This window comes from Anomaloglossus baeobatrachus, chromosome 1 (genome assembly GCF_048569485.1).
Source record: "Anomaloglossus baeobatrachus isolate aAnoBae1 chromosome 1, aAnoBae1.hap1, whole genome shotgun sequence".
NCBI classification, from domain to species: domain Eukaryota; kingdom Metazoa; phylum Chordata; class Amphibia; order Anura; family Aromobatidae; genus Anomaloglossus; species Anomaloglossus baeobatrachus.
The window spans coordinates 64,746,245-64,773,287 of NC_134353.1; the positions used below are offsets into that span (position 1 = coordinate 64,746,245).

At 48.2% G+C, this 27,043-nt stretch overlaps 1 protein-coding gene across 2 annotated transcripts in view; it reads left to right on the top strand.

Annotated features, from left to right (window-relative positions):
- The window catches only part of CFAP99 (cilia and flagella associated protein 99), a 105,189-nt gene that overhangs the window by 54,140 nt on the left and 24,006 nt on the right, over positions 1–27,043 (top strand). For both annotated transcript variants that reach the window (XM_075332985.1, XM_075332998.1), the window contains 3 exons: positions 4,494–4,574; positions 10,394–10,462; positions 25,472–25,555. In XM_075332985.1, coding sequence (XP_075189100.1) covers positions 4,494–4,574; positions 10,394–10,462; positions 25,472–25,555 — 234 coding nt within the window. The remainder of the gene's footprint in view (positions 1–4,493; positions 4,575–10,393; positions 10,463–25,471; positions 25,556–27,043) is intronic.

A 27,043-nucleotide genomic window follows, 5' to 3' on the forward strand; every position in this document is an offset into this window, starting at 1 on the left:
TCTCAGCCTCTCCCTCGCCGCAATTTCTCGGCCCAGCGGGGTCGGTTCCCTGTCCCAGTAAGGGGCTACCACGATGGGGGCCGTCTCAGCTGGCCACGGGGCCGCTCCAGGGACATCGGACGCCAGGGGCTGCAGAGCTTTAATGGCCCGTTCTTTCAACACGGCAAAGTCCACATCAGGGTGCTCTAAGGCCCACAACCGAAGCTGTTTGCGGTCCTCCGGGGATCTCATCCCTGCAAGAACTGCTCTACCAGCATTTTGTTACTGTCAGCATCATTGATGGTATCCACCCACTTCAGCGTACGGAGAGAAGTTTGCAGACGCAGGGCATAGTCTCTGATACTGTCGGTAGGTCGCTGTCGGCATTGGTAAAACTACATTCGCAGCTCAGCTCCGGTGCGAGTCTCAAAGGCAATCTGTAGCTTTTCGAAGATAGTGGCCACAGAGGACCGGTCCCCCTTGGCCCAGGTCTCCGTCTCCTGCTCAGCCACGCCGGTTAGCTGCCCCAGCACCACCGCTGCACGCTGAAAATCAGTCAGGGGATACAGCTCTAGGAGCGGGCTAAGCTTCTTTCGGAAGACCTGCAAGGTGTCAGGTTTCCCGTCACACTGCGGCAGCCAGGTAGCTCCGAGCACATAGGGCAAGGAGAACGGCATCACCTGAGCAAGGGCTGGGGCCGTGGCCCCTCCCGCTCCTGCGGCCAGAGCACGGCCGGGCCCATTTCCATCTACCAGTACTCCTGCGGCCACGTCCACCGCTCCTCCAGCGGCTCCGTCGGGCGCAGACATCTTGTTTCCGTCCCCCCTTGGTTTCTTTCCGGCACCTCCTCTTCAGGAGCTTCGGCTTTCGCGCCTCCACTGCTCGGGAAGACGCTCGAGCGGGGAACTTTTCGCGCCCAAGATGGCGGCTTCCGAAAATTTTCGGCCGGACACCTCCGGCGGGACACAAGGCGCACTTCTACTGGTAAGTAGAGGGGTCCGATCCTGTTCGTGACGCCAAGTTGTCGCAGGCGGCGGGGCGTTGCGCTCGCTAACGCTCGGGTCCGGCGCTGCTGCTTCTCAGTGGCTCGAGCGGTGGGCCGGATCCGGGGACTCGAGCGGCGCTCCTCGCCCGTGAGTGAAAAGGGGATGGTTTGGTTTGGGGATTTTGTCCGCGACGCCACCCACGGTTGTGGTGAGGTTGGGACACCACCGCTGCTCTGGACGGGGATCCCGGGAGCGATGACAGGGAGCAGCTGAGATGTTTTTCTCTCCCCTCTGTGGGTAGGGGGATTTGGTGGTCCCGGGGCCCAGTGATGGTGACTGTAAGGTGGATGGCGGGGTTTGGCGAGGTGCAGGGTCGCGGAGGCGGCAGCGCAGTGCCCGGCGCCACGGTAGTACTCACTCAGCCAATGACGCAGACGGAGTCTCTGATAAAACAAACGGCTGGATGGACAGGTCCCGCAGCCGGCTGCGATGGTCACTCCCGGTAGGTTGGTGGTGACTGTCTCTCCCTGCACCTGTACTGTCTCTTCGGCTCCGATGGCTTCCCACCGGTAAGCCGCTCCCCAGCGGTGTATTTGACAGAGGAGCCCCTTTTTGCCCGCAGGCTCTGGCCCTGGGAACTCTAGCTGTGGCGGTAGCTGTATTTCCCTTCACGGTTGAACGGTTGCCTTCAGTCGGGTCTTTGCTGCTGGGAAACCCCGGAGGTTCCCGTCGCTGACGGATTTGACCGGTTTAACGGTGACTCCAAGCCTGGTCGGGGTTCGTAGGCCCTGCCGAATGGTGCTGGCTTCTCTTCGCTCCCCAGTCCGGTACCGGCGGGCCACCGCCCGTCCCCGGTTCTTACGGTTGTGCGTCAATCGGCCTCGCCTGCAGACGGTCACCACCGTCTGCCAACCTTGCTGTATGTGCCCGGGCCACGTACCCGGACACGGTCAGTCTCCTCTACTACCACTTTTCTCCTCACTCTTTCACCTCTCTAACTGTTCTGTCTTCCTTTCCCGCCTCCAGGACTGTGAACTCTGCAGCAGTTGAGGTGTGTATTATGAGGTTCTGCAGCAGTTGAGGTGTGTATTATGAGGTTCTGCAGCAGCTGAGGTGTGTATTATGGGGTTCTGCAGCAGCTGAGGTGTGTATTATGGGGTTCTGCAGCAGCTGAGGTGTGTATTATGGGGTTCTGCAGCAGCTGAGGTGTGTATTATGAGGTTCTGCAGCAGTTGAGGTGTGTATTATGATGTTCTGCAGCAGTTGAGGTGTGTATTATGAGGTTCTGCAGCAGCTGAGGTGTCCTTTATGAGGTTCTGCAGCAGCTGAGGTGTATATTATGAGGTTCTGCAGCATTTGTGGTTTGTACTTTGAGGTTCTGCAGCAGTTGAAATGTGTATTATGAGGTTCTGCAGCAGTTGAGGTATGTACCGTATATACTGGCGTATAAGACGACTTTTTACCCCCTTAAAATAATGGCTACAGTGGGGGGTCGTCTTATACGCCGGATATACGGGGGGGGGGGGGGTGTATATATATATGTACACTGCAGGGTCCAGGGGAGGTGGGGGCAGCAGCTCTGGAGCACAGGGGAACGCTGCGGGCTGCAGCCTTTGATCTCCTGCACCCGCTCATATAATATGCACAGCCGCTGTCCATCTCCAATGGTGCTGAAATCGCACGCAGTGAGGGGCTGGGGCAGCGGTGCATATTATATGAGCCTGCGTCCCAGTGTGATCGCACATGCCCACCCCTGTGTTAGATTTGGCCCCCAGGCTGCTGCTCATTCTAAAATAAAAAAGCTTTACTTACCCCTGCAGCGTTTCTCCCCGTGTCCCTGCTTCCACTGTGATCAGGCAGGCAGAGAGCTCAGCCTGCTGCGCCGATCACATGACCGCACTGAGAACCAGGAAGTGGAAGAACAGAAGCACGGAGGGAGACAGGAGGGAGCTCAGCGCTGCAGGAGGTAAGGAAAGAGGGTTTTATTTTACTTTGGGCAGCAGCCTAGGGGCCATATCTGACACAGGGGGACTTGTGCGATCTATAGGGGCCATGGGCAGCACTATGGGGGCGATATCTGACACAGGGGGACTTGTGCGATCTATATAGGGGCCATGGGCAGCAGCCTGGGGGCGATATCTAACACAGGGGGACTTGTGCGATCTATAGGGGCCATGGGCAGCACTATGGGGGCGATATCTGACACAGGGGGACTTGTGCGATCTATATAGGGGCCATGGGCAGCACTATGGGGGAGATATCTAACACAGGGGGACTTGTGCGATCTATAGGGACCATGGGCAGCACTATGGGGGAGATATCTAACACAGGGGGGCTTGTGCGATCTATATAGGGGCCATGGGCAGCACTATGGGGGAGATATCTAACACAGGGGGACTTGTGCCTATTATGGGCCCCGGTGAGCTGCTTCTAACCCCCCAGATGTATGCCCTGCCAATCCTTCCCCCGCCGATGCCGCGGGTGCTGTACCCGCCGAGCCGCGGGTGCAGGCCCCACAGAGCAGCAGAGTTGTGTGTATTTGTCTGTATGTAGCAGAGTTGTATGTGTTTGTCTGTATGTAGCAGAGTTGTGTGTGTGTGTTTGTCTGTATGTAGCAGAGTTGTGTGTGTTTGTCTGTATGTAGCAGAGTTGTGTGTGTTTGTATGTAGCAGAGTTGTATGTGTTTGTCTGTATGTAGCAGAGTTGTGTGTGTGTGTTTGTCTGTATGTAGCAGAGTTGTGTGTGTTTGTCTGTATGTAGCAGAGTTGTATGTGTTTGTCTGTATGTAGCAGAGTTGTATGTGTTTGTCTGTATGTAGCAGAGTTGTATGTGTTTGTCTGTATGTAGCAGAGTTGTGTGTGTTTGTCTGTTTGTAGCAGAGTTGTGTGTGTCTGTTTGTAGCAGAGTGTAGTACCATTGTTTCAGTCCAGTTGTGGCTTTATACAGCAGGGAGGAGCATTCCTTGCTGTACTAAGTGAACATTGGAGCGATTGATCTGTCAATGGCCCTTTAAAAACATATTGTACGGCTCTCGCGGAATTAAAATTAACATGTTGCAATCAAAGCAGACTTTTTTTTCATTTGGGAGCGGGGTAGTCTTATACAGTGAGTATATCCCAAATTCTATATTTTTAGGGCAGAAGTTGGGGGTCGTCTTATACGCCGGCATATACGGTATCTGCTTCTGTAAATGAATAATAGCAGGCCTTTAGAAATGCCTATGACCTCGTGCTTTTGTGAAGTCCGATAATCTAATATTTCACATTTGCTCTGAGAGTCCTGACCGGTCAGAATGTGGTTCTATTAGTGTGAGTATTATTTATGAAGAAGACGGATAGGAGGACTGGAGGACTGGAGGACTGGAGGACTGGAGGACTGGAGGACTGGAGGACGGGAGGACGGGAGGATGGGAGGATCGGAGGCTCAGACGGGGCATCCTCAAGAATATAACGAATGGAAAAGTGAGTGGTGATGGACAAGTAATGGTCTCAGTATTTGTTATAAATGTCTATCATCTCTGGAATATAGGTCCCTGAGAGCACGTACAAAAGTCCCAAAGAGCAAGACGTCCTTCAAGGGAAGAAACTGAGAAACCGTAAGAAAGCTGAGGTACGTTACATGTAAATGATCTTTAGCTTGGTGGGACTACACTACAGGACAGCGGAAGAGGTTTCTATAGTTAGAGCATTAATGCTGAGCCCCAATCTATGATACAACACGTCGTTTGTATAAGAAAGATTTACACTGCCGATAAAAACTGTATGGAGCTGAGGGGGTATGATGCCATAATTGTCCCTCAAACATTGGCATGGGGCGATGTGCTGCCAATAACACTTATATGACCTGGATAAACCATACCGTCAGACACCGGTGGTTTGTCTACATGGACCTTTGATCACATCTAAGAATTCTTATGAAAGCCGATTATCTCCACCACATCAGGAGGTGATCGCACATGTTGCGTCCAGCTGCAGTCGTCTGCCAATGTGATGTCCAATCATTGCTTGACTTTGAAGCCACATTGCCATCACTTTCTGCCAAATGCAGCACATGTGATCATCCTTAAAGGGGAGGGGTTGGCCTGTCTTTTTCTAACAGTCTGCAGTCACTCTGTCTGATTGCGGTCTTCTAAATCATCATACCATGTACCACATGCTGTCAGGATCCTGTGGTATTGGTGACGAGAGCGGGCGGTCATTTGACTGCAAGAATGTGATTTCCATACTTCTTGCCACATTCCAACTAGACGTGCCTCGCTCAATGCAATTGAACTGGGAGTGGTCGTGCATGTCTAGTTGGAATGTGGCCAGAAGTACGGAAATCACTTACAGTCACATGACTGCCTGTTCTTGCCGCCGGCACAGGAAAATCCTGACATTGTGTGTTGCTCACTCTATGAGGATTCAGATGTTTTTAGTCATTTGCAGACTTTTAGAAAAATACTGGACAACTTTTTAGTTGATGAATTTTTCAGCCAATGTATGTGATGATGATTCATTATTTGAAGTGAACCTGTTGGGAGAATTATGCTGTCCAAACCACTGGCGTGGGGGAGAGAGTGTATTTGATCAGGGCTAGCCAGGAGCAGGGCTAAGTTGGTGGTTCAGACCTCTTCACCATCAGGAGTACCTCTGGGATAAGGGACAGCTAGGGTCCCTTAGTCTGAGGGCCAATCAAGGATTCCAGATTATCCCCTTATACTTCATGACATCTGGATTGAAAAAACCTCAAAACAGGTCAGTTTCTTGCCTGAAAATACAAGCAACGTGTGGATAAGATTAGACGCCTTGCAGGTATTGTTTTCCCTTGCAGATTTTTTTTAATGAAAAATCAAAAAATAAATTGCGTCTGATTACATAGATGACATGGCCTGTCCGTGATTATTGCCTGCAGCATGAATCTCCTATCTGGTTCACCTTAAATTATTAAAGGGGGCAGTGCACTAATGGAATTCTCCAGGTGCGATTAATAAAATTTAAACAAAACCGTGCAACCCCCCCCCAGGCCAGCGTGTCCACACCGAACACTGTGTACCTCCATGACATTGCATCTGAAAGAACTGGGAAGGCTGCAGCCGATCATCGGCCGCTGATTATCTACAGCACCTACATGACATAAACAGTGTCTCGACATGATTAAGGGATACATCACTCTGCACCAGTCTGGGAGGTAAGTATATTCTTTTCTTATTTTATTCATCCTACTGAGTAAATTTAGTAATGGAGCACCCCTTTAATAATTTATTCCAACATTTGTCAGATCGCACAATGGGCAGTTGTGCTATTGTCCCGATTATCGTGGTCTATGTTTCTGGCTAAAGCCCAATTACAGGGAAGTGGGTCCCCGCTGTAAACAGTGATTACTAAGTAGTAGACACTCACATGAGGGCTCTCGTGGTAAAACATTCAAAAGGAGATGTCCGGTCCGCACAGAGGACACTCTGCGATCCAAAGTCACTGTATGGGTCATGTGGCGCAGATGAGGAGACCAGAGTGGCACTGATAGGAGGGGAAAGTGGTGATCAGAAAGCCTATTAGTGGCAGAATTTGTACACAAGAATCATTAAGAAGGGACTAAAAGATAACCACCGGACTGCTACTGTGGCGCCCCTGGGCTTCAGGCACCACAGGGTATTACACCACTTTTCAGGGGTAATATCTATCCCAGGTCAGGAGGGGGTTAACCTGCCGCTGTCTTCACAAACCACACACAAACAACAGCAGGTGCTTACTCACAGAGGGTTGGACTAGGGCAGACAGGGGAGGCAGCCATCATGAAGCTTGGGACTTTCCCAGTCGCTAGGACAACCACTGGGGGCGGGCACCACATGCGGTAGAAGTAGGCACAACCATCAAACTTAGAGCAGAACCTTCCCGGGCACAGCTTGGGATAACACCTAGCACTGATAACAGGAGTTAGTGTTTCTCTCTCTTCGTGGGCCCGTGGCTTGGAGCAGGAGGCTCGGCCCGGGTTCCGGTTAGCAACTGAGAGACACTTCACTAAAAGACTTTCACGGGCACCGGCGGTAACCGCCGACTATCCAGGATCGGCTGGAGCCCATCATGGCAGAGATCGGTACTCTGGGGCAGCGCCTGAACTACTTGTGAGTAAAAGACCTGCAGTCACAGCTCCTTTACCGTCACCCAGCGCTTTGGCGCCAACGGGGACTACCACCACCCCCATTCTCCATCATCCTCCCCGGGTTAATCCCGCTCCGCCTGTGGGGAGCGACACCATCCCGGCTGCGACCCTCGCCATCAGCCCCGCAGAGCAGCACCCGCAGCGGCGTCCCCCATCCCTGGCCGCGTACCATAGCTGGCGTCACGATCATCTAATAGGCTTTCCTAACCGTCACTACCACCCCCATCCTCCATCCTTCCTCCCTACCACCCTCCAACCCTCCTTTCTGTACGCATCAGGGCTACGGAACCAGGCCAAGCCACCCCGTGATGACGCAGAGGATCTGCACCCCTGGCCCGGTAATGAGTAGGGTAAAACACCTGCCCCTTGGGGTGCTACACTACATTATTACATTTTCTCCAAACTACATTCAGAAAAAATTGCTGTAGCAATGTAGGAAGCAGGCGGAGACATGGTCAGGAGGAAGTCCAAGGTCAGAAGCCGGGAAATAACAACAGAAACGGGAGGACAGGAAGAGACAGGTAAACAACAGTCCGGAGTCGGGAGACCAAGATCTGAACACTGAGCACCATGGGAGCCAAGAGCACAACTGTAAACAGGAAGTACGACTGGCGGCATCCGGGGCTAACATGCTCCCTAATCAGACAGAGCAATCACCGGGAACAAAAAGCATCTGCGAGAGCACCTCCCAGGACCTGCATGAAAACCAGTGCTTGTGAAACAACCAGCACAGCATTCATCGTGCAAAATACTCTGCACCATAAGCAACATGTACCAACTCTGCAGGAGAGCATAGCAGAACAATACAGAATGGTCTGCACATAGGACTCATGACAACCCTGAAGCAGGGACTAAAAAATAAAGGGGCGCAGGAATATTCATAGCTGTAACCTGAAGCTTCTAGTCTCCATGAGAAAATATGGATCTTTGGAGCCCCTCAAGCACCAGAGCTGAACCCGCTACTTCTGCCCCCCCCCATAGGTCATTGTCACAACTAAAGGAAGGTGAGAGGCGCTCATAGGCAATTACACTGTAGACTGCGGTGCCGCGTTCCTCATCAGACATTGCCAGCGTTACTTTCCCTGTTAATTATTTTGGCCGGGTCTTGTCAATGCCTCTTTTGCAATGTGTCAGCATATGTGATAAACGCAGTCCTGACGGGGAACACTGCAAGGACGATTGTTCTCTTTATAAAAGCTGTTAAATCAACAGAGCAGCTCGTCAATAGGAACAGCCCCATTAATGAGATTACCGATAGACGGCAGAAAAAGCGTCCATACAGCACGATTCTGCCCACGTCAGACAATGGACGGGCACCTCAGCTATTCACAGGCATCATCACTCTGCACACTGGCCGACCCACCACTCCGTCCTCTGTACACAGCGCCCATACTGACAGTGCTTTACTGGGAGAGACTGGACGGCAGAACGAGGACAGGCAGGCTGGATTTATGGGTGCAGGTCAGACACAAAGCGGAGGGGAAGACAGGCAGGACCCAAGACAAGAGAGGGTGCAGGGGAGCGATACATGTATGTGCAGTTTTTGCATTAGAGGTACATGCAGAGATAGCAGTAGATGGACGTGGAGGTTAGCAGTAGGAGGTTGCACAAGGTAATAGTAGTGGGACATGCAGCCTAGCAGTGAGTGGACACGCCGGGTAGCAGTAGAGGGACACACGGGGTAACAGTAGAGGGACACACGGGGTAACAGTAGAGGGACACACGGGGTAGCAGTGGGTGGATGCGCAGGGTAACAGGTGGACACTCATGGTAGCAATAGATGGGCTTGCATGGTAGCTCTAGGGCAGGGTTCCCCAACTCCAGTCCTCAAGGGCCGCCAACAGTGCATGTTTTCAGGATTTCCTTAGCATTGCAGGGGTGTTGGAATCATCACCTGTGCAGGTGATTAAATTATCACATGTGCAATACTAAGGAAATCCTGAAAACATGTACTGTTGGCGGCCCTTGAGGCCTGGAATTGGGAACCCATGCTCTAGGCCTAGGGGGATGTGCAAGGTAGCAGTAGTGAGACACGCATGGTAACAGTGGGTAGACGCGCAGGATAGCAGTAGATGGATCTGCATTAGACAGTCGTGCAGTAGTGGGACGCGCGCAGTAGCATTAGGGCGATCACAGGGTAGGTAGGAGTAGATGGATCTGCGGGGTAGCAGTAGGGGGATGCATGGGGTAGCAGTAGGGGGATGCATGGGGTAGCAGTAGGGGGAGGTGCAGGGGTAGCAGTAGATGGATCTGTAGGGTAGTAGTATGAGGGACGCGCGGGTAGTAGTAGGGGGACGCGAGGGGTAGCAGTAGATGGACCTGCAGGGTAGCAGTAGGGGGACGCGCAAGGTAACAGTAGAAAGACATGAAGGGTAGGTAGCAGTAGATGACGCACAGGGTAGCAGTAGATAAGACTGTAGGGTAGCACTAGGGGGATGCACATTATAAGTTAGCAGAATGGAGCTGCACAGTGTATCACTACAGGCATGTATAGGATAATAACAGAAGGACAAGCTTTTTTTGCAAAAAATACTTATTTTTAAAATCAATTATATATTTTTCTTCCTTTTTCACTATATACATACAAAAACCTTGAAATATTCCACTTTTCACACCATCCAGTAAATCATACAATCCAATTGCACAGATACTAACATGGTCGCTTTGCTGTGTAGACTGGGTCAGGATAAATTATCTCGTTGTCCTTGATAAATTATAAAATCTGGGCCAGGAACTTTTTTCTCTCAGTATTGTCTGTACAGACGCTGCTGGGAATAGGACCGTGTCTGAATATATCCAAAGTTTTTAGACACATAACATATATACTGTATGTTTAAACATTTACTAAAAAAAAGTAAGAAATATTTCTCTTCTACAGACTTAAATGAGTCCAAAATGTGTCAGGTGTTGACCCTTGTAATGTTCGGATGCCCAATATTATGGCCTTGGTTTGGACTGGGTACAGCTAATAGCGTTTTCCACCATCAGCCATGCAGTAAATAATTTCACAGCTCCGCCATCTAGTGGAGAAATCGTGTATAACAGAGTCTTCAGATTTTTTTTGATTTTTTTTTTTAGTAAGATTAAAATGTAAATTGTGGTCAGTTCAATTAGTTATAAACAGTCCAATGCCATAAGAAAAAGGAATCTTGTGCCAGGTTTGCCAGTGGCAGGAGCTATTGTTTGCAGTGGCTCTCCTCTCTGACTAATAAGGTATAAGGGGTATCGTGAGCAGGGAGATTTTGCTGTTGTGTTTGGTATACTATCCTCTATTTTTTTTATTTCAGGAGCTGCTAATGGAAGCAAACATGGGGCAGTTCAAATGCGCCAACCCTGAGAAGTCAGAGAAAACCAAGGTAAGGGCCATGCCCCCGAGGGTACAGTCACACATACAGTCTTCTGATGTGGCTTGGTGGAACACGGCCATGACATCAAGACCTTGTTGTAACGCCCACAGACTCAGACGGGCTGTAATGGACAGGCTAGAGGGAAGCCACTCACCAAGCAGGACCCCCAGAACCCTGAAACCCTTTAACCTCTATATAGGGATTTGGAATTACACAGGGCCCAAGGTGATCACTACCTGTGGAAGGCTGCAGTCAGAGAGTAGTCGTCAGGCAGGGTCAAACCAGGAATTACGGAACAGGGACAGAATCGGCAGGCAAGGACGTAATCAGAAACAAGCAGAGGTCAAATCCGGATCTGACAGTGAGGTACAAAAACAGCAGGCAGAAGGGTAGTCAGGAAACAAGCAGTAATTAGCACACAAAATCACAGAACATGACGGAACAGGAACCAGAAGTTTCAGAACTTTCTCTGGCAGAGGTCAGGAGAAAGGAGGGGTATTAAAAAGGGTGTGGTGTCTTCCCATTAGCTGTAGCTGAATGATGGTACTTCAGCTGGGAGAAACCCGCCACCTACAGTCAGCCAGTGGTACTGCAGATCCCCAGGAAACCCAGACCAGTGGATGAGCGGAGCCTGCGCTCACCAGAGCCACTGGCATCGACTCCTCTCCCATCACCAGCGCTATCCACGACAGGAACACGGCGGCGCCTGGCGATTGGAGTAGAAGTCGATGGAGCGGACTCCGGTGGTGACGTAACACTTATCTCATCTATAAATAATCCGTATTACCTAGGAGGAACATACCCTGTAAAGATCTGGAAGTACCGGCATATTATTGGGCTTGTCGTCACTGCCATGAATGATTCATACTTGTATGGGCAAACTTTGGCAAGAACTGAGACATAAGCCGGGGTGGCAGCTGCTAAGAAACATTTTCTAGTTTCGAAAGGAAAGTACCTAGTAGGTTAAAAGTGACCTGTCCCCAAGTAAAAAGTGGCCACTTTTGGCTCTTACTTTATTCCTTTTGCTTTCCTGAGTATTCTGTTCTTTTAAAATCCCCCATAAGGTTCCCGAGATATCAGCCATTTTTTAGTGCTCATTTTTAAGGTCTTTACCAGTGGGTGTGGCTCATATAATTATGCAGAGTAGCCTAAAGACACGCCCCCGAGGATCCTCTCAGCCACACCTCATTAGTAGAGATAAGCAAACCTGTGGATATTCGAGTTCACCAAATTTGCACGGATTTGGTTCGGGAACCAATCTTGATCCCAGACAACGAACCCCATACATAGTAAGGGCTAGGGGGCTGCAAAAGGAACCAAAAGGTGGGTAAGGACAGTTATACATACCGTGTTTCCCGGAGGATAACACAGCTGTCAAATTCTTTTCTCAATAAAGAAAAAAATACTTTTTCATCAGTGTGGAATAGTCCATGTGTTCCAGGCTGGTGCAGTGATCTCCGTGGCTGGTGTCCATGAATGAGTAGAAATAAACAAGCATCTCAAATCAGAGATGAAAGGGTTAATAGACAGCGCTGCCGTAGAAAGGAAGATCCATGTAAAGTAATGATGATTATTTGTCAACGCATTTCAGTGCCTTAATAGCTTCTTCCTCAGGACAAATAATGTTCAATCCAGGACCAAGTGAGGGGGAAAAAAAAATCCATCTTTATTTTAAAATATTAAAAATGCTTTGTCCAAACAGAATTAACAGTTCATATCAGATCTATGATATAACAGCTAAGACAGGCAGACCTTACGCATTTCGGGTCACCTCATTGTGTCCCAGAGGCTGCAGTGAATGGTCTCGTTTTCTGTCGCTGCAGCCTCTGGATATAGCAGGACCAGGGATCGTCGTTGGATGTTGTGTGGATTATGTCGGACCTGCAGGGCTGTTTTGGGGATTAATAAAGGGGTGAAAGTGGGTGTCTGTATGTTTTATTTCAAATAAGGATTTTTCTGTGCCTGTTTATTTTGTTTGACTTACACGGTTAGTAATGAGGGGTCTCATAGACACCTCTCCATTAATAACCTATGCCTTGATGGCAGCTGTGATTTTTGACAAATCAGTCACAGCTATCATCAACCCAATATATTATCCAATTGCCACCGCACTAGGGCAATCGGGATGAGCCAGGTAAAGCACCAGAATACTAATGGATGCACCAATTCTGGGGCGGCTTTGTGCTGCTAATTTCAGGCTTGGTGGGGGCCAATAACAGGGCCCTTCCCACCCTGATAATACCAACCCCCAGCTGGTAGCATGGGATCCCCTCTATTTTTGATAACCAACCAAGGTAAAGCAGACTTCTGGGGGTTACAGCCCCCAACTGTCTGTTTTACCTCTGTCGGTTATCAAACATAGGGCGGAAACCCAAGTCATTATTTTTTTCATTACTTTTTTTTTCCACAGTGGTGCCCCAGCCAATCACAGCCATGCCTATACTTGACATGGCTGTGGTGGGGCCGGAAGTGCCCACATCAGAAGTATCAAACAGCCTTTCAACATGCTTTATTTTTATGACACCTCCTCCAGATGAGGTCTAGATTGCATGGCTACTACTAATTCATTACCTTCTGTGCACATTTCATACATGAGAAAATATACAGTGGGGAAAAAAGTATTTCTTCAGGCACCAATTGTGCAAGTTCTACCACTTAAAAATATGAGAGAGGCCTGTAATTGACACCATGGTAGAGCACAACTATGAGAGACAAAATGAGAAAACAAATCCAGAAAATCGCCTTGTCTGATTTGGCAAGATTTTTTTTTTTTGCAAATTATGGTGGAAAATAAGTATTTACCTTGAAACATGTAAGATTTCTGGCTCTCACAGACCTGTAACTTCTTCTTTAAGAGACTCCTCTGTCCTACACTCATTACCTGTAGTAATGGCCCCTGTTTAAACTTATCAGTATAAAAGACACCTGTCCACAACCTCAAACAGTTACACTCCAAACTCCACCATGGTGAAGACCAAAGAGCTGTCGTAGGACACCAGAAACAAAATTGTAGCCCTGTACCAGGCTGGGAAGACTGAATCTGCAATAGGCAAGCAGCTTGGTGTGATGAAATCAACTATGGGAGCAATAATAAGAAAATAGAAGACATACAAGACCACTGATAATCTCCCTCGATCTGGGGCTCCACACAAGATCTCACCCCGTGGGGTCAAAATATTCATATGAGCAAAAATCCCAGAACCACTCGGGGGGACCTAGTGAATGACCTGCATAGTAGAGTTGAGCGCGGTTCGTGGTTCGTGTTCTCCAGTTCTAGGCTCGAGTGATTTTGGGGCCTGTTCTAGATCGAACTAGAACTCGAGCTTTTTGCAAAAGCTCGATAGTTCTAGAAACGTTCGAGAACGGTTCTAGCAGCAAAAAAACAGCTAAATCCTAGCCTGGTTTCTGCTGTAATAGTGTAAGTCACTCTGTGAATCACACTATTATGACATTTCAGTGTATAGTGTGCGTGAACAGCGCCTTCAGATCACTGCTGTTTCTATAATTTTTTTTTTTTTCTTGTCTTCCTTCCCTAAGCGCGCGCGTGTAGTGGGGCGGGCCAGCATGTCAGCCAATCCCAGACACACACACAGCTAAGTGGACTTTGAGCCAGAGAAGCAACGGCACGTGTGATAGGATGTCCATGTCACATGTCCCTGCATTATAAAACCGGACATTTTCTTCCAGGACGCCATTATCTGCCTTCTGCGTCTTTGGTGTCAGACATCACTGTCGCAGCTCCGTCCTCCTGAGTCCTATAGCCGATACAGCTGTATGCGCTCCATACACAGCGCTGGACAGCTTAGGGAGAGCACTTTCTATCAGTCCTTTTAAGGGCTCAAACCGGCAGGGTCAGAGTTAAGGTGACAGGTCCTGAAAACAGCGCCAGCGTCTGTGTAGCCAAGGTCAGGGATTTCCTCCCTGCATTTCCCTATTAGGAGGGATAGAAAGGCAGGCTTCCATTCCTCTACCCAGAGCCCCAAAATCCTGGCACTGTACCCTCGTGTCCTCTGCACACTCCAACTCATAACTAAGCCATTATACTAGCAAACACTCAGTGTACCTAGTGGCATCCTATCTGTGGCTATTGGACTTTGCTATAGTCCCACTAGTGCAAAGACATTTGCAGAGCGCATCTGCCTGCGTTGCACACTCCAACTCATATAACTAAGCCATTATACTAGCAAACACTCAGTGTACCTAGTGGCATCCTATACGTGGCTATTGGACTTTGCTATAGTCCCACTAGTGCAAAGACATTTGCAGAGCGCATCTGCCTGCATTGCACACTCCAACTCATAACTAAGCCATTATACTAGCAAACACTCAGTGTACCTAGTGGCATCCTATCTGTGGCTATTGGACTTTGCTATAGTCACACTAGTGCAAAGACATTTGCAGCACCTCTACCTGCATTGCACACTCCAACTCATGATAACTAAGCCATTATACTAGCAAACACTCAGTGTACCTAGTGGCATCCTATCTGTGGCTATTGGACTTTGCTATAGTCCCACTAGTGCAAAGACATTTGCAGAGCGCATCTGCCTGCGTTGCACACTCCAACTCATAACTAAGCCATTATACTAGCAAACACTCAGTGTACCTAGTGGCATCCTATACGTGGCTATTGGACTTTGCTATAGTCCCACTAGTGCAAAGACATTTGCAGAGCGCATCTGCCTGCGTTGCACACTCCAACTCATAACTAAGCCATTATACTAGCAATTTTTGCTGCCAGTTTAAGGGCCGTAGTTGCATTGTCAGGGATATTTATTCTTTATTATTCTGCTGTTAATAAAGCTAGACCGCTGCAATCTACACCACCTCTTAATTTTTACTACCACATTTTCAGTCCACAATCTTGTCGCAATCAACATGAGTGGCAAAATGACAGATGCTGGTGGAAAGGGGAAGAGGCGTGGTGGAAAAGGCAAAAAAGGTTTTGTCTGTGGGGAAGGTGGCAAAGCTCCATTATCATCTGCTGAAGATAGACCATCTACCAGCAAAAGTAAGATGTCTACTACTTACCGTGGACAATCCGATGTGCTCCCTTTTTTACGGACACGAACAACAGGAAGAAAGGTAGATGATGGGCAAAAAAGGAAAATGCTTGAATGGATCTCAAGTGGTCCAACTAGTGCCCTCTCAGCCACTTCAAGTACCGCATCCAAAAAACACCAGTCCTCTGAGTTGTCATCCCAATCACACTTGATTTCTCCCAGCTCTGAAGTCTCCATCAGCCCTGCACAGTATGGTGGAACTGAGATGGCTGAGTCTGCAGAGCTGTTCAGTCACACTATAGCCTGGGAATCAGAGGTCTGCTCCCAAGCTACAGTGAGTACAGAACAGGAAATGGTCTGCAGTGATGCCCAGAACCTTTGTGACTCTGATTCAGGCCGTGAGGACCAAGTTTCTGAGCATAATGTTGACCCTTTGTCACAAACTGTAACACCTGTGGTTATAGACAATGAGGAACATACTGATGAAGATGAGACGCAGATACCCGATTGGGATGACAACTTAAATATTCGGTCAGGGCAAGAAGAGGCTCGGTCTGAGGGGGAGGGGAGTGCAAACACAACAATTGATGATGAAGTTCTAGATCCCACCTACTGTCAACCCCCAGTCAGGCACTCGAGGAGGTCAACAGAGGCGGTGGAGGAGGATGCAACCGACGACGAAGTTACCTTGCGCCTTCCTGGACAGAGTCGGAGCACTGGTAGCACGTCTACAACTGCATCCTCAGCCACCACTCTGGCTCTGAGCATTATTCGGGGTGGATCAACAGGTCGCATGGCCTCTAAGCCTTGCCTAGCCTGGTCCTTTTTTGACATAGAAAAAGATCGCCCAAATTATGTGATCTGTAAACTTTGTCATGGTTCTCTTAGTAGAGGTCAAAACCTCAGCAGTTTGACAACTTCTTCCATGAATCGTCACATGAATAAATATCATAAGTCCCGGTGGGAAGCTCACTGTGCTGCAATGCGGCCTAGCGGAGCGAACCATCCACGGCCTGCCCCTTCCAGTGCATCCGCGCGCTCTTCATCTTCTAGGACTGTGGGGACAGCTGTCACACCTGTTTTTCCACGCACAACTTCCACCACTGTAACCGCAACAGGCACTTTGCTTGGTAGGTCGTCAGTTGGTTTGGAAGGGGAAACAAGTGAGTGTGTACAGCTCTCTCAGACATCGATAGCACCAACGTTGGATGAAGGCAACATCATGTCTCCGCCTGCACTTTTCTCACAAACCTGCATTTTTCCAGGGACACCCTACTCAACACCGTCTACACACAGCAGCCAGATCTCTGTCCCTCAGATGTGGTCAAATAAAAGGCCACTTCCTGCGACCCATGACAAAGCTAAGAGGTTGACTCTATCCCTCTGTAAGCTGTTGGCTACCGAAATGCTGCCTTTCCGCCTAGTGGACACACAGGATTTTAGAGACCTTATGTCTGTCGCTGTGCCCCAGTACCAGATGCCTAGTCGCCACTACTTCTCTAAGAAAGGTGTGCCCGCGCTACACCAGCATGTCGCACACAACATCGCCGCTTCCTTGAGAAACTCTGTGTGTGAACGGGTGCATTTCACCACCGATACTTGGACCAGTAAGCATGGACAGGGACGTTACATGTCGCTGACTGGGCACTGGGTAACTATGGTGATAGATGGTGAAGGGTCTGCTGCACAAGTCTTGCCGTCCCCACGACTTGTGTGTCAATCCTCTGTCTGTCCAAGTTCCGCCACTGCTTCTGCATCCTCCACCTCATCTGGGTCCTCCACCTCCGCCCCAAGCCTGCCTGGTCAGGCCACCAGCGTTCTCACTGCGCAGAAGGAATCACGCACCCCTCATTACTATGCTGGCAGCAGAGCGCAACGGCATCAGGCGGTCTTTAGCTTGACATGTCTTGGGAATAAGAGTCACACAGCTGAGGAGTTGTGGTCAGCTCTGCGGTCCGAGTTTAATAAATGGTTGTCTCCACTGAACCTGCAGCCTGGTAAGGCCGTGTGCGACAATGCTGCAAACCTGGGTGCGGCCCTTCGCCTGGGCAAGGTGACACACGTACCTTGTATGGCTCACGTGTTGAACCTTGTCGTCCAGCAATTTTTAACACACTATCCCGGCCTAGATGGCCTTCTGAACAGGGCACGAAAACTGTCTGCTCACTTCCGCCGTTCAAGCGCCGCAGCTGAGCGACTTGCATCGCTCCAGAAGTCTTTTGGCCTGCCGGTTCATCGCCTGAAATGCGATGTGGCGACACGCTGGAATTCAACTCTCCACATGTTACAGCGACTGTGGCAGCACCGCAGAGCCCTGGTGCAATACGTCATGACGTATAGCCTGGGCCAACTAGATGCAGAGGTGGGGCAGATCACCCTGATAGAGTGGTCTCAGATCAAGGACCTATGCACCCTTCTGCACAGTTTCGACATGGCGATGAATATGTTTAGCGCTGACAATGCCATTATCAGCATGACGATTCCAGTCATTTACATGCTGGAGCACACGCTAAACACTATTCGGAGTCAGGGGGTGGGACAACAGGAAGGGGAGGAACTACAGGAGGATTCATATGCGCAAGGGACAACAACATCACCAAGGTCCAGACGTTCATCATCACCAACGCAGCAGGCATGGGACCATGGGGGACAGGGATCGACAAGGGCGCATAGTAGCAGGCGAAATGTTGAGGAAGGTGCAGGAGAACATGAAGAAATGGAGGACGAACTGTCCATGGACATGGAAGACTCAGCGGATGAGGGAGACCTTGGTCAAATTTCAGTTGAAAGAGGTTGGGGGGAGATGTCAGAGGAAGAAAGAACGGGTAGCACCTCTATGCCACAAACACAGCGTGGACTTGGTCCGCATGGCTGCGCAAGACACATGAGTGCCTTTTTGTTGCACTACCTCCAACATGACAGTCGTATTGTCAAAATTAGAAGTGATGATGACTACTGGATTGCCACACTATTAGATCCCCGGTACAAGTCCAAATTTTGTGACATAATTCCAGCCATAGAAAGGGACGCACGTATGCAGGAGTATCAGCAGAAGCTGTTACTCGATCTTAGATCCGCTTTTCCACCAAACAACCGTGCAGGTGCAGGGAGGGAATCTCCCAGTTGTAACTTGACAAACATGGGACGGTCTCGTCATCTTCAACAGTCTACCCGTACCAGTAGGACCGTATCTGGTGCTGGTAACAGCAATTTTATGGAATCTTTTCATAATTTTTTTAGACCCTCTTTTGCAAGGCCACCAGAGACAACAAGTCTGACACATAGTCAACGGCTGGAGAGGATGATACAGGAGTATCTCCAAATGAACATCGATGCCATGACTTTGCAAATGGAGCCTTGCTCCTTTTGGGCTTCAAACCTAGAAAAATGGCCAGAGCTCGCAACTTACGCCTTGGAGATTTTGTCGTGTCCAGCTGCCAGCGTTGTCTCTGAACGTGTCTTCAGTGCTGCTGGGTGTGTGCTGACAGATAAGCGCACGCGTCTGTCCAGTGACAATGTGGACAGACTGACGTTCATCAAAATGAACAAGTCATGGATCCAGAAGGAATTTACAACCCCTGTGTCATCCTGGGGAGAGTAAATGCTTGTGGATTTGGAATGTGCTTGATGCAAATCTAGCTGTGAAGTGTACAACTAGGGCACAACTGCTGCCACTGAAGGGGTGGGTGTGTGTGGGGCACAATTTTTGGAAAAAAGGGAGACTCCGCTTGGAGTAACCCTTGCTTGCTGTGTTTTTAAAAGAAGCCAAGATGAACAGAGCTGGGATCAGGAAAGACTTTGCTACCTACCCCGGTGTCATCCTGGGGACGGTTAATTATGGCGTATTTTTGAATGTGCTTGATGCAAATCTAGCTGTGAATTGTACAACTGGGGCACAACTGCTGCCACTGAATGGGTGGGTGTGTGTGGGGCCCAATTTTTGGAAAAAAGGGAGACTACGCTTGGAGTCACCTTGCGGTGTTTTACATGATTTTAGAAGGGCGTGCCATGCCTATATCTGTGTGTCCTCCTCTTTTTCCTTGTCCATCTGTTTTGTTTTCGCATGAGTATATGTCCTTGTCACTTTCCCATGTGTTGTGAGTTGTTTGTCACCTTTTGGACACCTTTGAGGGTGTTTTCTAGGTGTTTTTCTGTGTTTGTGATTGCCTGCCATTGTTTCCTATGCAGTTCGAGTTCGGTTCGTCGAACATTCGACGAGCTGAACTCGAACGGGACCTCCGTTCGGCGAACCGACCTCGAGCCGAACCGGGACCGGTTCGCTCATCTCTACTGCATAGAACTGGGACCACCGTACAAAGGCTACCATCAGTAACACACTACGCCGCCAGGGACTCAGATCCTGCGGTGCCAGACTTGTTCCCCTGCTTAAGCCAGTACATGTCCAGGCCTAACTGAAGTTTGCTAGAGAGCATTTGGATTATCCAGAAGAGTATTGTCATATGGTCTGATGAAACCAAAGTAGAACTGTTTGGTAGAAACACAACTCGCCATGTTTGGAGGAAACAGAATGCTGAGTTGCATCCAAAGAACACCATACCTACTGTGAAGCATGTGGGTGACAACATCATGCTTTGGGGCCGTTCCTCTGCAAAGGGACCAGGATGACTGATCAGTGTACATGAAAGAATGAATGGGGTCATGTATCATGAGGTTTTGAGTGCAAACCTCCTTCCATCAGCAAGGGCACTGAAGATGAAACGTGGCTGGGTCTTTCAGCATGATAATGATCCCAAGCACATCACCAGGGCAACGAAGGAGTGGCTTCGTAAGAAGCATATGAAGGTCCTGGAGTGGCCTAGCCAGTCTCCAGATCTCAACCCCATAGAAAACCTTTGGAGGGAGATGAAAGTCCATGTACCCCAGCGACAGGCCCAAAACATCACTGCTCTAGAGATCTGCATGGAGGAATGGGCCAACATATGACCAACAGTGTGCGCCAACCTTGTGAAGACTTACAGAAAATGTCTGACCTCTGTTATTGCCAAGAAAGGATATAACAAAATATTGAGATGAACTTTTTGTTATTGACCAAATACTTATTTTCCACCATAATTTGGAAAAAAAATCTTTCCAAATCAGACGCGGTGATTTTCTGGATTTTTTTTCTCATTTTGTCTCTCATACTTGTGGTCACCTTGTTAAAAATATACTCTTAAATATATTTTTCTTCAAATACGTGATAAGACGCATGAAAGATGGACTTCAAAATGTGTAAAAAATAAATGTATTTTTATATCTAATAAATTGGTTGCCAAAGTTCAGTTACAGAAATGAAAAATAATATTCTTCATTAGCTTACGTAAAGAGTTAATAATAGTCCATTCTAATCAATAGAAATCTTCATTCATCTTTCCTTGGTTCTTGAATACATGCAAGGATGATATGCTGTAGGCCTGACAGCCTATGTCTTGCTTCGTCTTGGGTGAATGGGCTGGATGGATGGATCAGCTTCGACATGTGTGGATTGACTCCCGGAGCAGGAGTGGGAGCCCCCTCTCGCCCCCCACCATTTGTCATTATACCCTGTTTCCCCGAAAATAAGACACTGTCTTATATTTTTTTTTGCCCTGAAAAAAGCACTATGTCTTATTTTCAGAGGGTGTCTTATTCCCGAGGAGACATGGTTGGGGGTAAGTTTACCCCCCACAAAAAGCAGATCCCCTGGATCTTCATACTTACCAGCCCAGGGCCCAAGGAAAGTGTATGTATCCGCTCACCTGTGGTATGAAGGAGACCAATGCTTCCCAGACACGTGCAAGGATAAACCAGCTGGCAATCTTGTATGGAGACTTTTTCAAAAAAATCCAGCACCGAATCCAGGAAATGTATTAAAAATTAATGACGTTTATTGAAACATATTAAAAAGTCCAAATAGGGTCCAGAGCAAAGAAAAGCCCAGGGCGTCTGTATACACACACACACACATCTCCCTGCAGCTGTGCTCCCCTGCGTCTGGCTGACATCAGATCTCACACACACACACACATCAGATCACACTCACTCACTCACACACACACGCAAACACACACCCACCCCACTATCCCAGCAGCTGTGCTGCACGCCGTGCTCCTCTGCCTTCTGCCGACACTCACAGATCCGATCGCTTACGTTCACACACAATCACACATCAGACAGTATACACGCACACATCTGATCGCATACACTCACACACACACCCCACTTCTCCCTGTGCCCTCCGGTGGGCGGTCCCAGAAGCTGTGCTGCACGCCGTGCTCCTCTGCCTTCTGCCGACACTCACAGATCCGATCGCTTACGTTCACACACAATCACACATCAGACAGCATACACGCACACATCTGATCGCATACACTCACACACACACCCCACTTCTCCCTGTGCCCTCCGGTGGGCGGTCCCAGAAGCTGTGCTGCACGCCGTGCTCCTCTGCCTTCTGCCGACACTCACAGATTCGATCGCATACACTCACACATCAGAACACACTCACACATCAGACAGCATACACGCACACATCTGATCGCATACACTCACACACACACTGACGATATCGCATATACGCACGCGCTCACACACTCACAACATCCAGAGATACCACATGCCTCCGGCCATGTGATCCTCCGGCAGGTCCTGGAAGGTCACTGCACGCACAGTATCGCCGCCAAGAAGCAAGCGATATCACTGGATGTTGTGAGTGTGTGGATGCGATCTGATGTGTGTGTGAGGTGTGTGAGAGTGAGTGTGATCTGATGTGTGTGTGTGTGTGTGTGTGTGTGTGTGTTCCGCCGCTGCAGGACCTTGATGCGCTCACCTGCTCCCGGTCGGCGTCTGGTGAGTATGATCGGGGGTCTTCTTTCTTCTGTCTTCTCTCTTCTGGGGCTGCCCGCTGCCTATAATGAAGTGTCCTGCAGTGTCTTTAACTCTTTCACCGCTGCATGACACTTCATTATTGACCGCAGCTATGTCTTATTTTCAGGGGATGTCTTATATTAAAGCTTCCCTGAAAACTCCTGGGATGTCTTATTTTCGGGGTATGTCTTATTTTTGGGGAAACACGGTATATGCAGCTGTCCAAACCCATATAGGGAGATTTTGCTGAACACATGAGGTCACTCACTAGCAGCTTGCAAAGAATATATATGTCCCATGCTATGTCAAGCATCTATCTATATTCAGTACAGATATTCAATACAGATACCTTTTATCTTAATTTAAGTACTGTTCTCGATAAATTCTGCCACTATAGATGTATTATCTGGATGTATTATATTATAAATTATTTAATAAATGTGAACTTTTTACACACCTATGATGTCAATTACATGGAAAATCTCATCTTTATAAGGCTACCGTAGTTTCACACTTGCGTTGAACGGTATCCGTTGCATTGCGTTGTGTGATGGATGCACGGATGTGTTGCATATAGTGGCACAACGGATGCAACGCATACTGCAAAACAACGGAATCCGTTTTGATTTTTTTTTTTTTTACAGTTTTACCGGCGGCAGACTATTGTGAACGATCAGCTGATCGCTCCCTGCAGCCGGCCGCCGGGTGATCAGCTGATCGCTCCCAGTAGCCGGCCGCCGGGTGATCAGCTGATCGCTCCCAGTAGCCGGCCGCCGGGTGATCAGCTGATCACTCCCTGCAGCCGACCGCGGGTGATCAGCTGAGTGCTGTCACTTGCCGGCGGCCGGGCATGCCGGCGGGCGGGCGCTCAGCTGAGCGCTGTCACTTGCCGGCGGCCGGGCATGCTGGCGGGCGGGCGCTCAGATGAGCGCTGTCACTTGCCGGCAGCCGCGAGACAAAATAAAGTTTGTGATTTAAAAAAAAAAAAAAAGAGCATGCGCAATGAAATCCAGAGGATTCCGCTGCTCAAAACAACGTTACATGCTGCGTTCCTCCCGCTGGGCGGAAGCAACGGAGCGTCGCCCAGCGGAAGCAACGCAAGTCCTTTTGGCACAATCCGTCAACCATACAAGTCTATGGGAAACAGCGGAATCCGTTAACGGATTCCGCTGTTTTCCAAAATGGCAGATTGTAACGGAAGGAAAACAACGCAAGTGTGAAAGTAGCCTAAGTGGGAGAATTTGCACAATTGGTGGCTGAATAAATACTTTTTTCCCCACCGTATTATTACTCCTGACAGCGTGAACATGTCCCAGCAATCTGCCTGTTAGATATTCATCTGATAGATCTTTATAGTTCTGAAATCTAGAAGGACGCATACATTTGTGCTCAAGATACATTTTAGGTCCAGAAATATTTGGACTATGACCAAATCTTCATGATTTCAGCTTTGCAGGCCACTATTTTGGATTTAAAATGGAACAACTGAGATGCAATGTGAACTGGAGACTTTTAGGTTTAATTAAAGGGGCTGAATAAAAATATCCTGTAAAACATTTAGGAATTGCAACCAATTTCCTACAAATCCTCCTCATTTCAGGGGCACAAAAGTAATTGGACAAATTATCTTTGCCGTAAATAAAGTGTTAATTTTTAATACTTTGCAGAGAATCTTTTGCACTCAATGATAGGACGACATCATCGCCGATTTCGTCCTTTGTGATGCAAACAAAAAGCAATTCAGGAATTGTCTTTCATTTCTTTTTTACACTATTTTACATTGTTCAGTAAATGTGATAAGTCAATTTTTTTTGTTCAGCCAAATGATGTTCTGTTTCTCCTCCATTGAGAGCTCCTTTGACCACATGGTGTGAGCTCACAGCAACCGCTTCCAAATACAAACGCTGCACCTGGAATCAGCTCCAGACCTTTTATCTGCTTAATTGATGGTGGATTAAAGAGAGAAAAGCCCATGCAGCCCATTAAAGAGCTTTTGAGATAATTGTCCAGTTAATTTTGGTTACTTAAAAAAGAGGCAGTTATAAATTACAGAGCTGTAATTCCTAAACCCTTAGGCTATGTGCCCATGGACAAAAGATGGTGCGGATTTTTCTGCAGCAAAATCTCCAGTATCTCCCAGAAAAACGCACCAAAACTTTGGTGTGTTTTTGGTGGGGATTTGTGTCTTTTTGGTGCTGATTTGGTGTGGAATTTGGTGCGGCTTTTGGTAGGATTGTAACCATTGTACACTGTTGTGTGTCTGAATAAAGCTAGGGTTAGGTTGAGGGTAAAAAAAAATTTCTTGATGTCGTCATATATGTCAATATACATTGTGTCCACCCATATCCTGTCCACCGCCATTAACTTGAGAACGGCGGCAGCTATAGGCATAGAAGTGGTGTCTAGGTATAATAAAGTAGCCATGCGCTACGCAATGAAACCACCTATAGCGCCACCTGGTGGAAAACAACGGAGTTAGCATTTTTATCTCGAAAACGGAACGAGATAGAGAAAAAAAGTGAATTAAAAAATTGTAGGGCATCATCAATTCAATACGAATCGACACCTTGCATACAGAAAGGGGCTGAGATGAGCGCCCCCCTCCTTCCTTCCGCATTGCCGGTGGAGGCAGGTAAGGAGATGTTTGTCGCTCCTGCGGTGTCACACACAGCGATGTGTGGTGCTGCAGGAACGAGGAACAACATCGCTAATAAGCAATCAACAATTTTTTGTTTCAGGACGACCTCTCCGTTGCGAACGATTTGGACCACTTTTGCGATCGATTAAGGTCGCTCGTACGTGTCACATGCTGCGATGTCGTTAACGTCGCCAGATGTGCGTTACAAACACCGTGACCCCGATAATACGTTAACGATATCGTAGCGCGTAAAGCCCGCTTTAGGTGGATACACACATTGCTATATATACTGTGAACACCAGGTGGCGCCATACTATGTGCAGAAATGTCAAAAATTCTTGGCTGGATCAGTTTTTTTCCTAGAATATATGTAAATGGCAAACATCATTCAAAGCTTATCTTGTACATAGTGAATGTGTAATGGTGGACTCGAACCTTTAAGACGTCCACATACAATAATGAGTGCACCTTGATATAAGCACTGAATTCTTTATGTGGATCATAAGTGTTATCTGCTTGGTGTCTTTGCAGCGGGTTTTATCTGAAATAATGAAAGAAGAAGATGACAAATTGGCCTTTAATAAAAGCAAAGTCCAGCCGTTCCCGATAAAGAAGGTGAGTCTAGGGCTGTGTGCACACTGAGTCTTTCCCTATGGATCTGTGCACACTGAGTCTTTCCCTATGGATCTGTGCACACTGAGTCTTCCCTGTGGATCTGTGCACACTGAGTCTTCCCTATGGATCTGTGCACGCTGAGTCTTTCCCTATGGATCTGTGCACACTGAGTCTTTCCCTATGGATCTGTGCACACTGAGTCTTTCCCTATCGATCTGTGCACACTGAGTCTTCCCTGTGGATCTGTGCACACTGAGTCTTCCCTATGGATCTGTGCACACTGAGTCTTAGAACTGAAAAAATGGGCTCATGTATGGGTCAACTCAAATGTGGCCATGACATAGGCGAAGAATGAGATAAAACACCTTTCATTTGACCCACAGCTCTGTCTCTGTCTCCATTTTTTTGGGGGGTAAGTTGATCATCTGATATCTAAGCGCAGGACGTTTGTGATTGCCCTCAATAATCGCGTGCTTACACAGCACATGACCAGCTGGCCAGATACTGGTGGCACAGCGGCTTATCACATCTCCTGCCTCTTGGAAAAAAAAATGTATATACTATACAGATCATTTGATATCATATTACCTCTAGGAGGAGCTCTCTGCATACAGATTTATATACAGCTACGGTGTTTCCCTGAAAATAAGACCTACCCCAAAAATATACCCTAGCATGATTTGACATGCTTTCTTGGCCTTTTGTCAGAGAATATGAATGATAACACATGACCACTGACGTTTCTGGATTATGAGTCATTAGGAAAGCAAAATAATTGTCAGCGGATCTACGGGAAAAGATAGTTGAACTGTATAAAACAGGAAAGGGATACAGAAAGATATCCAAGAAATTGATAACTCCAGTCAGCAAACTGTGATTAACAAATGGAAAATCAGGGGCTCTGTAAAAAGCAAACTACGATCAGGTAGACAAACAAATATTTCGGACACAACTGCCAGGAAAATTGTTCGGGATGCAAAGAAAAACCCACAAATAACATCAGCTGAAATACAGGACTCTCTGAAAACTAGCGGTGTGGCTGTTTTCAAGATGCACAATCAGGAGGCACTTGAAGAAAAATGGGCTGCATGGTCGAGTCGCCAGAAGAAAGCCATTACTGGGCATATGCCACAAAGTATCTGTAATGCCTGCCTGGAACCACAGACTCAGACAGGCTGTAATGGACAGGCTAGAGGGAAGCAGGACCCCCAGATCCCTGAAACCCTTTAACCCCCTATACAGGCATTTGGAATTACACAGGGCCCTGGAGATCAGTACTTTGGGAAGGCTGCAGTCTGAGACAGTAGTCGTCAGGCAGGGTCAAACCAGGAATTGCGGAAAAGGGACACAATCGGCAGGCAAAGACGTAATCAGAAACAAGCAGAGGTCAAAACCGGATCGGGCAGCGAGGTACAAAAACAGCAGGCAGGAGGGTAGTCAGGTAACAAGCGGTAATCAGCACACAAAATCACAGGACGAAACAGGATC